The 14439-nt window shown below is 44.7% G+C and overlaps 1 protein-coding gene across 3 annotated transcripts in view; it reads right to left on the reverse strand.

Annotated features, from left to right (window-relative positions):
• Positions 1-12233, reverse strand: part of slc25a48 (solute carrier family 25 member 48) — a 45310-nt gene extending 33077 nt beyond the window's left edge. For all 3 annotated transcript variants that reach the window (XR_010976100.1, XM_068043680.1, XM_068043679.1), the window contains exons 1-4: positions 12097-12233; positions 11743-11786; positions 11499-11570; positions 11157-11412 (exon numbers count right to left, since the gene is read on the reverse strand). Coding sequence is in view for 2 of the 3 variants with exons in the window: in XM_068043680.1 (XP_067899781.1) it covers positions 11157-11412; positions 11499-11570; positions 11743-11786; positions 12097-12145 (421 nt within the window). In the remaining variant the exon portion in view is untranslated. The remainder of the gene's footprint in view (positions 1-11156; positions 11413-11498; positions 11571-11742; positions 11787-12096) is intronic.
• Between the last annotated feature and the right edge of the window lie 2206 nt (positions 12234-14439).

Consider the following 14439-nt stretch of genomic DNA (forward strand, 5'->3'; position numbering starts at 1 on the left):
GTCAACAAACGCAGCCCTTCTTAAAACCTTGTTCACATAGAAAACCTTTCTCTCTTTGAGTTTCACGTGTTTTCACAAGATTTAGTTCCATGGGAAGGAGATGGAAGCAGGCAGGAGAGAGGGCGTCTTGCTTCAGTTCCAGGAAAGATCTTTACTCCATGAGCACACGGCTTTGTCTCTGTGTCTTTGTCACATCTTCTTTGTTGTATTCATTTAATACTTCAGCTGTGCCTCCTGCCTTGATGCGCATATTCCCTTTTTGGTCCCTTATCGGCCCCAATCCTCCTTTTACCACCAGGAGGGCTAAAAGGGGTTATGACAAGTCATTGGCAAACAGGATTAAGGAAAATCCCAAGGCTTTTGATAAAGAGCAAGAGGGTAACCAGGGAAAGGGTTGGCCCACTCAAGAACAGAGAAGGGAATCTATGTATGAAGCCAGAGGAAATGGGCGAGATACTAAATGAGTACTTTGCATCAGTATTCACAAAGGAGAAGGACTTGGTGGATGATGAGCATAGGGAAGGGAGTGTAGATAGTCTCAGTCATCTCATTATCAAAAAGGAGGAGGTGTTGGGTGTCTTGCAAAGCATTAAGGTAGATAAGTCCCCAGGGCCTGATGGGATCTACCCTAGAATACTGAGGGAGGCAAGGGAAGAAATTGCTGGGGCCTTGACAGAAATCTTTGCATCCTCATTGGCTACAGGTGAGGTCCCAGAGGACTGGAGAATAGCCAATGTTGTTCCATTGTTTAAGAAGGGTAGCAAGGATAATCCAGGAAATTATAGGCCGGTGAGCCTTACGTCAGTGGTAGGGAAATTATTAGAGAGGATTCTTCGGGACAGGATTTACTCCCATTTGGAAACAAACGGACTTATTAGTGAGAGGCAGCATGGTTTTGTGAAGGGGATGTCGTGTCTTACTAATTTGATTGAGTTTTTTGAGGAAGTGACGAAGATGATTGATGACGGAAGGGCAGTGGATGTTATCTATATGGACTTCAGTAAAGCCTTTGACAAGGTCCCTCATGGCAGACTGATACAAAAGGTGAAGTCACATGGGATCAGAGGGGAGCTGGCAAGATGGATACAGAACTGGCTCGGTCATAGAAGACAGAGGGTAGCAGTGGAAGGGTGCTTTTCTGAATGGAAGGATGTGACTAGTGGTGTTCCGCAGGAATCAGTGCTGGGACCTTTGCTGTTTGTGGTATATATAAATGAGTTGGAGGAAAATATAGCTGGTCTGATTAGTAAGTTTGCGGACGACACAAAGGTTGGTGGAGGTGCGGATAGTGATGAGGATTGTCAGAGGATACAGCAGGATATAGATCGGTTGGAGACTTGGGTGGAGAAATGGCAGATGGAGTTTAATTCGGACAAATGTGAGGTAATGCATTTTGGAAGGTCTAATGCAGGTGGGAAGTATACAGTAAATGGCAGAACCCTTAGGATTATTGACAGGCAGAGAGATCTGGGCGTACAGGTCCACAGGTCACTGAAAGTGGCAACGCAGGTGGATAAGGTAGTCAAGAAGGCATACGGCATGCTTGCCTTCATCGTTCGGGGCATAGAGTATAAAAATAGGCAAGTCATGCTGCAGCTGTACAGAACTTTAGTTAGGCCACACTTAGAATGTTGCGTGCAATTCTGGTCGCCACACTACCAGAAGGACGTGGAGGCTTTGGAGAGGGTACAGACCAGGATGTTGCCTGGTCTGGAGGGCATTAGCTATGAGGAGAGGTTGGATAAACTCGGATTGTTTTCACTGGAACGACGGAGGTGGAGGGGCGACATGATAGAGGTTTAAAAAGTTATGAGCGGCATGAACAGAGTGGATAGTCAGAAACTTTTTCCCAGGGTGGAAGAGTCAGTTACTAGGGGACATAGGTTTAAGGTGAGAGGGGCAAAGTTTAGAGGGGATGTGCGAGGCAAGTTCTTTACACAGAGGGTGGTGAGTGCCTGGAACATGTTGCCGGGGGAGGTGGTGGAAGCAGGTACCATAGAGACGTTTAAGAGGCATCTTGACAAATACATGAATAGGATGGGAATAGAGGGATACCGACCCCGGAAGTGTAGAAGGTTTTAGTTTAGGCAGGCATCAAGATCGGCGCAGGCTTGGAGGGCCAAATGGCCTGTTCCTGTGCTGTACTGTTCTTTGTTCTTTAACTATTTATATGTCTATAGAAGACTTTGGGATTCCCTTTTACGTTAGCTGCCAGTCTCTTCACACTCTCTCTTTGCTTCCCTTATTGGTCTTTTCAATTCTCCTCTGAACCTTCGATATTCCGCCTGTTTCTCCTTATTCTAATATTTTAGGATAATTAATTTGCATGTGGCAGTTGGATAAATTAAGACAAATATTGGATTGCATCTGTTGTGCTAGTTTTTCTGATTCTTTGAAGTTACATTAAACTCTAAAAACAAAGCTGCCGTCAGGTTGAATTTTCACCACTGGGGCAGGAAATAGAAGCCGGGTTTTTTTTGGAGTCAGAAACCTACCTCCAGTGGGAAACTGATTCAGTTCAGATTTTGACGAAGGTGAGCCCATACCTGATCTAAAGATGGGTTTTCTGTCCATTTAGAGCCAGTGGGGATGGGCATGGAGGTGGGGCAAATGAAGCGTGAGACTCCCATGGTAGCCATCAGTGAGGCTGCTGGTTGTCCTGATGGAGTGATCCGTGGTTTATAACAAAGCCTTCCACTATGCCAGAAGGAACCAAGATATTACAGGGCAGCCTGGGTCAGGGCAGCCCCTCGCTTTGTCGATGCCGACCTTGATCTAATGCTGGAGGTCATGAGGGAGAGGAGGGAGATCCTGTTCCTGGAAGTTGGCAGGAGGCCACCTCGTCATGCAGCAGGGGCACCTCTCTGTTCAGCGTCATCTCCCTCTGGCTCTAATTACTCCTCCTCCCTTACCTCCTGCTCCTCCCCGATCAGCTGTCTCCTTTCAGGTCCTCACCGTCCGCAAGGTCCACACTTCTCTGAAGGGCCATGTTATGGAGACCATAGCAGACCACCACAATGACCGAAACCCTGACTGGAGGGTATTGGAAGGCACCACCTGACCAATCCCAACTCAGGATTCGCAATCTTAGAAGCCCGATGGCTTACTCAATGCTTGTCCTTCTGAGCAGGTGGCATTGGTTGTATTGCCTCTCTGTCTCTGTCTGGGGCTCCTATCGCCACCTCTTCAAGGGATTTCCCTTGTCCCCAAGGATCCATCCATGCACTTTGGGGGTTGGAGTGAAGATCTGAGGCAGCCTGGACTGGTGGAGGTTGAAGGAGTCACGGGGAGCACACAGATGGAGGAGACTCTTGTTATGATAGAAGACCAATTGGACGTTGAGGGTGTGAAAGCCCTTTCTGTTGATGGATCTCACTGGCCAGTCACTGGGTGCCTTGATGGCCACATGGGTGCAATCAATGATGCCCCTGCATCTGGGAAAATCCAGCAATGGAGGTGAAACCCAATGCCCTCTGTTCCTATGAGCCTGTCTGCTGTTAAATTAATGTGCTGCCCAGCTCTGGTGAAGAGGTCATCAGTGCCCTGCTAGATATAGTGGTGTGCAGCTGTTTTTAAGATGCTGCTAAGGTCTGCAGCTGATTCTTGGAAGAAGCCAGAAGTGAAGACGTTCAAGGCCACCGAGACTTTAATGGTTTCTGGCAGAGAATGACAATCAATGCTGCGAGGTCTTCGGTGACAAGGGCACAGATGTCTGTGACCATCTGCCTGGAGGGTCACAGTTTCCTGTGGCATTGGTTCTCAATCATCTCCAGGTAACTCCATCTTCAGCAGTCGATCCTGTGTTGAGGGTTTGGCCTCCATTGTCTTCCTGCCCTTCTTTCCTCTTGTGTGCCATCCTGATGCCTGGGGCTTCACTTTTCCTGTGAAGGGTGTTTCTCCTCGTAACCACTGGCCCTAAAATCTGATAGTCATGTCCTCATTGCCAGCTGCAACCTTCCTTCTGGGCAGGTGACTGCTTCATTGTCCTTGGCAGCCTTGCCCCCTGCTCTTCTGCCCCCACGATGCCAGGGAAGTGCCAACCCCGTTCAAAGCCTGGATGCTGAGTGTCCAGTCTCCCTATCAACTGCGCAGCACGATGGGCACCCCTTACTAAGTGCCGAGTCCCCCTTTGCCCTGTTGGCCCTTGTATAAGGCTGGGGTGATGCCCTGGGCAGCCATGGCTGGTTCTCCACACTTTTCCCACCTTCCTTCAGGTAAACTGTTTCTGAAGGCGCAGATAATCTGTCAGGTCCTTTAAAAATTTGAACTTGAACCCCTGACAAGCTGTTAAGGAGCCTTTGGTGTACAAAATCATGAGAGGTATAGACAGGGTGGATAGCAAGAAGCTTTTTCCCAGAGTGGGGGATGCAATTTCTAGGGGTCACGAGTTCAAAGTGCGAGGGGAAAAGTTTAGGGGGGATATGCGTGGAAAGTTCTTTACGCAGAGGGTGGTGGGTGCCTGGAACGCGTTGCCAGCGGAGGTGGTAGACGCGGGCACGATAGCGTCTTTTAAGATGTATCTGGACAGATACATGAATGGGCAGGAAGCAAAGAGATACAGACCCTAAGAAAATAGGCGACATGTTTAGATAGAGGATCTGGATCGGCGCAGGCTTGGAGGGCCGAAGGGCCTGTTCCTGTGCTGTAATTTTCTTTGTTCTTTGTTCTTAATCGGCCTTAACTGGGAGGAGAGCAAGATTCCTGCCCCACCCTCTCCCCACCCTGGTGATTATTGCTATCCCTGGGCTCAGCACCTTGAAATTGACACACAGCCCGGAACCGGCATTTTCAAGCCCCTCCCCTCCACCTCCATTCCCAACTTCAGGGGCCCCCAAAAATTTAGCCTTTTAACTCACCCCTTTTTTGCATTTAACCTGGAATGCATGGAGCTCATTAACTTGCTCTTTATATTCGTCGGTTTATGTTTAATCTCTTTTGTTGCTACTTTTGCAACAATGGAAAGACCAATAGGATTAATTAATTAAAATGCTCACATCATTGAGACGTCTCAGAGTACAGTGGAGGCAGACTGAGCCCACCTGTCAGTTCCCTTCCACCTACATTTATAGACAGCGGCACACCTGCAAGGCAATGGCCATGTAGGACTGACTACACATGCCTGGTTTAACAGAGACAGAGTTGTAGCACACCTTTCAGGAACCCATTTGCATTCCTTCAATCCTGGTATCTTGGTCATCACCGATTTTCATCACTCCACCATTGATGGCAGTGCCTTCAGCTGCCTAGGCCCCAGCCTCTGGAATTCCTTCTCTGAACCTGTCTGCTTCCCTACCTCTCTTTCCTCCTGCAAGCCACTCCTTAAAACTTACCTCTTTAACCAAGCTTTTGGTCACCTATATCCATATGTGACTTAGTGTCAAATTTTGTTTGATAACACTTCTGTGAAGTGCCTTGGGATGTTTTACTATTTAAAGATACTATATAAATGTAGGTTCTTGTTGTAAACTTGTCTTGCTGCAACATCTCAAATTTGCATCTGCCACCTTCTCGCTTTGTACTGCAGAGGAACTGTTATGCTCCAACCAACTCAACTTCCCTGCTTTCCAAATGAACATACATTTTGATATTTAACTAATAAGCTAAAAACCTCAACGTACCATAGAAAAATAAAGAGACTGCGTGGCTTTAAAGTGGGAACTGAACTATGTCTCTCCATGCCTTTGTCTAATTGTAACCTGTTCTCAACCCCACATCACTTGAAGAGTACACTTAGTTTGACCTTCCATATGCAAAGCTACAGGAGATGAACTAATTTTTAATAACTTTTTCAGTCTTTGCAAAGGTTGTTTGGAAAAACAAAAATGCTTGGTGAAATCCAGTGGCTGAGCAATAAACCTGAAGACAGGGAATAGATGTTATGGTTGATTGATGGGACAATGCAGCTCATTGCTTGATGGCTGGCAAGGTGAAAATGTTGCACAACGATATAGCCCCAGTTGTCATTTTAGGCTCCCTTTACCATTGGACAGCACTGCAACATTCTTGGACACAGATAAAGGAAGAGGATCTTCTTCTCCCTGCAGCTCTCACATGCATTCAAGTCTTCAGAAGAAGGAATTTTCCTCCACACAAGATCAGATGGCAGTTTATTCAACAGCTTGGGGTGGCACAGTGGCGCAGTGGTTAGCACTGCAGCCTCACAGCTCCAGGGACCCGGGTTCGATTCTGGGTACTGCCTGTGTGGAGTTTTGCAAGTTCTCCCTGTGACCGCGTGGGTTTTCGCCGGGTGCTCCGGTTTCCTCCCACTGCCAAAGACTTGCAGGTGATAGGTAAATTGGCCATTGTAAATTGCCCCTAGTGTAGGTAGGTGGTAGGGAATATGGGATTATTGTAGGGTTTGTATAAATGGGTTGTTGTTGGTCGGCGCAGACTCGGTGGGCCGAAGGGCCTGTTTCAGTGCTGTATCTCTAAATAAATAAAAGTGAATGGGCACTAACTATTTCTGGCATTAACAGTGCCAACCCCCATATCTCAGAGGATTGTAGGGCTGGAGGAAATTACAGAGGAAGGGTAGGGCGTTGCCATGAAGAAATTTGAAAACAAACAGGAGAATTTTAAAACTGAGGCGTTGCAAAACTGGAAGCCAATGTAGGCATTTTCCATTATTAATGTGAGCTTAGGAATTTATAATAGAAAAAAGGATTAAAACAAGAGAATGGTAGCAATCAAAAATTATCAATGGGACTGAGATAAAGAAATACCAGCAGGAGGAGTCGAAAGATTGACATGGTGGGAGCAAGACCAAATTAAACAAATACTGGGAGCAGCAGTTAAAAGCAAATGAAAAATATTTCAATACAGAAATAGTAGGAACTGAAGTTAAAAAAAGAGCAATACTGGGAGTGGTACTAATGAAAAAGGACAAACATTACAAAAGCAAACACTGAAAGTGGGAGTAAAGCAACAAGCATAGCTTTAGTTAAAAATAAAGACTGGAAGGTGAAATGGGGAAAAAAACAGAAAAACAATATTTAAAAACAGTAACATTGGGAATAATATAAGGTTAGAAATAATTAATTACGGAATAAGAATAGAACAATCGAGGAACAGGATTTAAAAAATGGAAAAGCAAACGGAAGATTACAAGCTCTTAACCTCACTCACCATCCACACAAACACCTTTACATCCCAAAATAACACAGTAAATATCATCATCCACACAAGCACTTCAAAACCTTAAACAATAGAATAAATATCACTGCCCACAGAAAATATATCAGTTCTTCAATGAAGTAACAGAAAGGGTTAATGAGGTAGAGCAGTTGATATTGCACATATGGACTGTAAAAAGGCGTTTGACAATGTAACACATAACAGACTTGTTAGCTAATGTGATTAAAGAGACAGTGGCACTGTAGAAATGAAATTGGCTAAAGGGGAGAAAGCAGAGAGTAATAGTGAAAGATTGTTATAGGAACATAGGAATATAGGAGCATGAGTAAACCATTCAGCCCATCAAGCCTGCTCCATCATTCAATTAGATCATGGCTGATCATCTACCTCGTCACTTTCCCATGCTATTCCCATATCCCTTGATGTTATTAGTATCCAGATATCTACCGATTTCTGTCTTGAACATGCTCAATGATTGAGTTTCCACAGCCCTCTGGGGTAGAAAATTCCAACGATTCATCACCCGTTGAGTGAAGAAGTTTCTCGTCATCTCAGGCTTAAATGGCCTACCCCTTATTCTGAGACTATGTCACATGGTTCTAGACTCACCAGCCAGGGGAAAAATCCTATCTATATCCACCCTGTCATGCTTGTAAGAATTTTCTAAGTTTCAATGAGATCATCTTTCATTCTTCGAAACTCCAGAGAACATAGGCCCAGTTTCCTCAATCTCTCCTCATAAGACAATCCTGCCATTCTAAGGATTAGTCTGGTGAACCTCCATTGCACTCTCTCCATGGCAAGTATATCCTTCCTTAGATGAGGAGACCAAAACTGTATATAATACACTAGCTGCTGTCTCACCAAGGTTCTGTACAATTGCAGCAAGACTTCTTTACTCCTGTCCTCACAACCCCTTGCGATGAAGGCCACCATATCATTTGCATTCCTAATTGCTTGCTGCACTCATGAACAAGGACACTCAGGTCCCTTTGGACATCAACACTTCCCAACTTCTCACCATTTAAGAAATATTCTGTCTTTCTACTTTTCTACCAAAGTGGATAACTTCACACTTATTCACATTATATTCCATCTGCCATGCTCTTGCCCATTTACTTAGCCTGTCCAAGTCCCCTTGAAGCCTCCTTGCATCCTCTTCACAATGAGTATGGGTAGTACTCTAAAAATTAACTGGATTGAAGGTTGATAAATCCCCTGTACCAGATGAGCTACATCCCAGAGTGTTGAAGGAGGTGGCTATAGAGATAGTAGATGCATTGGTTAACTTTCAAAATTCTATCGCTTCTGGAAAGGTTCCTACAGACAGGAAATGTAATCCCACTATTTAAGAAAGGAGGGAGAGAGAAAAAGGGGAACTACAGATCTGTTAGTTTGATGTCAATATAAGGGAAAATGTTAGAATATATTATAAAGCCTGTGACAACTAGACACTTAGAAAATAATATAATTGGGCAGAGTCAAAATGGATTTATGAAAGGGAAATCATCTTTGACAAACCTGTTGGGAGTATTCTGAGTTGTTACTTGTCGCATAGATAAAGGAGAACCAGTGGATGTGGTGTATTTGGATTTTCAGAAGGCTTTTGATAAGGTCCCACACAGGAGGTTAGTAAACAAAATTAGAGCACATGGGATTGGGGGTAATATATTGGTATAGATTGAGAATTGGTTCCCAGACAGAAAACAGAGTAGAAATAAACGGGTCATTCTCAGTACGGCAGGCTGTTAGTAGTAGGGTACCGCAAGTATCACTGTTGGGGCCACAGCTGTAAACAATCTGTATAAATGATTTGGATGTGGGGACCAAATGTAATATTTCCAAATTACATTCCCACCTAGTTTTGTGTCAGCAAATTTATCTATTCCCTAACTATACTATCTCCTACAACCACTACATCCCTATTTACTCCTTCCGCTTGAATGGCTTCCTGTCCCAAGGTGCCATGATCATTTTGCTCATCCACCCTGCAGCCCTCACTCTCATCCATACAAGCTGAGGCTCCTCTACTTCTTCCTTCTGGATGCCTTTACCTGCCTCACTCTCAGTAACACACCCCTGCCTCTGACTACTGAGCAAATCAGAAGATGCTATCCTATTGTTTTCAAGATTGGAGGGAAATATACAGTATTAGTATTAGAGCCACTGCTCTATTTGATATATATTAATGACTGGTATGTGAGTATACAAGGCAATATTTCAAAGTTTACAGATGACACAAAATTTGGTAAACGTCAGCAAAATTGAGGAGGATAGAAACAGATTTCATGAGGCTATAGGCAGACTGATCAAATGCGCAAACGAATGACAGATGAAATTTTCACGCAGAGAAGTGTCAAGTGATACATTTTGGTAGAAAGAATGAGTAGAAGCAATATAAATTAAATGATACAATTTTTGAGGAGGTCAGGAACAGACAGACCTGGGGTTGAATGCACACAAATCTTTGAAGGAGGCATGACAAGCTGAGAAAAATGTTTAAAAAAGCATAGGGATCCTAGGCTTTATTAATAGACACACAGCATACAAACACAAGGAAGTTCTGCTATCCATCTGCTTCACTAATGTCCTTTAGGGAAGTAAATTTGCTGCCCTTACCTGGTTTAGCCAGACCCACAGCAATATGGTTGACTCGTAACTGCCTAGCAAACCACTCAGTTGTCAAGGGCAATTAGGAATGGGCGATAAATTCTGGCCTTGCCAGCAATGCCCATATCCCATGAAAGAATAAAAAAAACTTATAAAACACTGTTCAGGCTTCAGCTGGAGTACTGTGTTCAATTGTGAGCACCACTCTTTAGGAAGGATGTCAGGCCTTAGAGTGGATGCAGAAGAGTTTGACTAGAATGGTACCAGGGGATGATGGGTTTCAGTTATGTGGCGAGACTAGAGAACTTTAATAGATTTGATAGAGGTGTTCAAAATCATGAACAGTTTTGATAGAGTAAATAAGGAGAAATGGTTTCCAGTGGCAGAAGGATGACTAACCAAATGACACAGAATTAAGGTGATTGGCAAAACAATCAGAGGCGACATGGGGAAACATTTTTTTACACTGCAAGTTGTTGTGACTTGGAATGCATTGCCTGAAAGAGTGGTGGAAGCAGATTCAATAATAATTTTCAAAAGGAAATTGGATAACTACTTGAAGGACAAAATAATTGGGGAAAGAGCAGGGCAATGGGACTAGTTAGGTAGCTCTACCAACGAGCCAGTACAGGCAAGATGGGCCAAATGGCCCCTTCTCTGTTATATCATTCCATGATTCTAAACATGACACCCTAAAGATCAAACAGTAACTACCACCACCAGTAACACATCTACGGTGGGATGACATCAGTCTCTAAGTGAAGAATTACTGCTAGCTGGAAGCTAGTTCATTATTAAAGCAAATTATTTAAATAAAATAAGTTAAAACATACATTGATTTTCAAAAGCAAATTTTAATAGTTAAATTATTTATCTGAAGTCCAAATGTTAGCTTCTCGAACGTCATTAAAAATCAAGATGAAGCCAAAGGTTAGAGAATGTTTTTTTTTTCACATTTCATGCTGTCATACGATTGCTTAATCAGTGTGAGAACTTTACGCAAATCTAATTATAAATGTGGACACAGGAAATTATAATGTGAAATGGTTGACAAAAAGGACAGAAGTATGACAGCTGGAATTAAGTAACTCAGATGGAAACTACGTGCAGATGTAGCATTCTTACTTTTTATAGGCAAATATCAAATTATTATATCAAAACTAAGGATTGAACTTATGACTTCAAAATGAGGCCGAATTATTAGTGAGTCCGCTGACCAAATTACACCTAGTACTGGGTTTGAATGCCTGAATAACACACAGAAAAGTTCTGCAATTACAAATAACACTATATTTGCCAAAGAAGTCGACTGGGCCCCAAGGCATCTCCCATACTGCGCCTCTCAAGCGATACGAAACGATACGATGAGCCCACGAAGCGGGGGGTGGGGGGAAGGTGTCATTGAACCTTACCTGGCCTCAAAGGCTGAGTCTGCATCTGTAGTCTGATCTTGACCAAATCCACGGGGGCACCAATTCCGACAGTGACCAGACCCACCACAGCGCTCGCAGCCGCCACATCTGATAGAGCAGGACTTTGGTGACCGTCCTCACCATAGCGATACTGACAAATGAACCTCTGAGCATTACCGTACACACCGAGCGCCACCGAGTTATACACAGCTATGCTGGCTAAGGGGAAGGATAAACCTTTGAAGAACCCAGCCACCTGGAAATGGATTCAATAATAATCAGCAATATCCGCACAGTACTAAAGAAATGTCAATGAACAAGACAGCAACAAGTAAGACTTACGTGTTCGTTTTTAAAAATTGTTAGCACACATTGGACCGTGTTGTTGTACCCATGACCGGCTTGCAAGCGAGTCTGAAAAAGCAATTAACGTTGAAAAGTCAGTAAGGGAATACTCAATAGTATGTTTCCAAGTAAACTATTTCCATATGCAATGGTTGGCATGTCGATCTTAGTGAGATACAATCTTTGCGGGATTTTTAAAAATAGTTTTCCAATGTAAATGTAAATGGAAGTCGAAATTTACCTTCACCGTGTCGAGGGGATGGCCCACAATCACACTGGCCGCTCCTACCATAAAAAATAAAAACCGATTGTGATAACACTTCAGAGTTACTTGAATGGCTGTGAATCGCTTTGGGACACGGGGGCACCACTTAAACCGTGAGCAGCAGCCGCCACATCAGACAGGGTAGAATTTTAATGGCCTTGAAGATACAGAACTACTGAGAAGTGGCCCACTAAGCGTTACTGTACGCACACCGGGTGCCACAAGTTGCAATGGCTGCAGACTGCTTCAAATCAGATTAACTTTAGCAAGTGTTAATAAAAGTTACATCCTAATAGCGATTTGTACTAAAAATGCTAAAGGTGCTGGTACCTCCAATCCATCCGGCGATGAAATCGTCCAGCTGAATGCTCGTACCCATTTAAACTCTCCTGAGTTCCAGCTCTCCCAGCCACTACCTTCGCCCTGGACTCGAGACAAGATAAGGGAAGTAAGCAGCTTTCTGCGCAGAGCTGGCTCCGCCTCTATGGACTTGGAACAACATCGCTGCAATCCTTGGCCATGTGAATCATGCTTCTCCCGCAGGGACCCATCCCTCAGACCTTAAACGGTTCGGTTTCCATAGATGTGAATGGACAGCCAGGAGGCGTTAGAAAGGGGTCAGTGGGATAGACACCAATTGGAGCCGCTGTGAGGATCAGAAGCGCCCAGCGCTGCTAGAGATGTTAAAAATGCAAAATGCATTCTGTTCATGTGGAATGTTTTGAAGGTTTTACCTTTCAGTTTTACACGAGCCAAAAGTCTTTCATTGCCGCTATCCCTCCCCCCTAAAAAAGATTCAAATTAGTTTCCGCAGTTATTTGAAGAATAACGAGGGATGAAGTTAAATGTTTTGGTGGGTAGAGTTTGCAGTGAACAGATCGTCAGCAACTTATGAATGATACTGAAACACGATTCTATTCCCCAGCCCCAGCTGTTTCCCAGAGAAAGTTTGTGTTTCATCGGTAGCGGGTTCAGCGGAGAAAGATGAAGCAAGCACTGAAACTGCAATATTGACTTTTATTGAAGAGTCAGGAACACTTCTATTTGTTCGGGGGATGTGGGCGTCGCTGGCTAGGCCAGCGTTTATTGCCCATCCCTAATTGTCTCTTGAGAAGGTGGTGGTGAGCTGCCTTCTTGAACTGCTTTAGTCCTTGGGGTGACGGTACAGTGCTGTTAGGAAGGAAGCTCCAGGATTTTGACCCAGCAACAGTGAAGGAACGGCAATATAGTTCCAAGTCAGGATGGTGTGTAGCTTGGAGGGGACCTTGCAGGTGATGGTGTTCCCAAGTATCTACTGCCCTCGTCCTTCTAGGTGGTAGAGGTCAGAGGTTTGGAAGGTGCTGTTGAAGGAGTCTTGGTGAGTTGCCGCAGTGCCAGTACATCTTGTATATGATACACACTGCTGCCACTGTGCATGGAGGGAGTGAATAGTGAAGGTGGTGGATGGGGTGCCAATCAAGAAGGCTGCTTTATTCTGGATGGTGTTGAGCTTCTTGAGTGTTGTTGGAGCTGCACCTTTTCCAGGCAAATGGAAAGTATTCCATCACACACCTGACTTGTGCTTTGTAGGTGGTAGACAGGCACTGGGGAGACAGGAGGCGAGTTACTCGCCTCAGAAATCCCAGCCTCTGACCAGCTCTTGGTAGCGACAGCCATTTACGTTTCTGGTCCAATTCAGTTTCTGGTCAAAGGTAACCCCAGGATATTGATAGTGGGAGATTCAGCGATCATAATGCTACTGAATGTCAAGGGAAGATGGTTAGATTCCCCCTTGTCTGCGATGGTCATTGCCTGGCCCTTGTGTGGTGCAAATGTTACTTGCCACTAATTAGCCAAACCTAGATGTTGTCCAGGTCTTGCTGCATCTCGACATGGGGGCTGTTCAGTATCTGAGAAGTCGCGAATGGTGCTGAACGTTGTGCAATCATCAGCGAACATCCCCAGTTCTGACCTTATGTTGGAGGGAAGGTCATTGATAGTTGGGCCTAGGACACTACCCTGAGGAACTCCTGCAGTAATGTCCTGGAGCTGAGATGATTGACCTCCAACCACAACCATCTTCCTTTGCGCTCGGTATGACTCCAACCAACGGAGAATTTTCCCCGATTCCCATTGACTCTAGTTTTGCTTGGACTCCTTGATGCCACACTCGGTCAAATGCTGCCTTGATGTCAAGGACAGTTGCTCTCACCTCACATCTGGAGTTCAGCTCTTATGTTTGGACTAAGGCTATAATAAGTACAGGAGCAGAGTGGCCCTGGCGCAACCCAAACTGAGTCAGCGAACAGGTTATCACTGAGCAAGTGCCTCTTGATAGCACTGTCAACGACGCCTTCCATCACTTTGCTGATGACCGAGATTAGACTGATAGGGCGGTAATTGGCCGGGTTGGATTTGTCTGGCTTTTTGTGCACAGGACATACCTGGGCAATTTTCCACATTGCTGGGTAGATGTCTGTGTTGTAGCTGTACTGGAACAGCTTGGCTAGAGGTGTGGCTAGTTCTGGAGCACACAGTCTTCAGTGCTATTGCCAGAATATTGTCAGGGCTAGAACCTTTGCAATATCCAGCACCTTCAGCCATTTCTTGATATCAAGTGGAATGAAATGGATTGGCTGAAGTCTGGCATCTGTGATGCTGGGGACCTCAGGAGGAGGCCGAGATGGATCATCC

The sequence above is a fragment of the Heterodontus francisci genome, chromosome 12 (assembly GCF_036365525.1).
Source record: "Heterodontus francisci isolate sHetFra1 chromosome 12, sHetFra1.hap1, whole genome shotgun sequence".
Lineage (NCBI taxonomy): Eukaryota > Metazoa > Chordata > Chondrichthyes > Heterodontiformes > Heterodontidae > Heterodontus > Heterodontus francisci.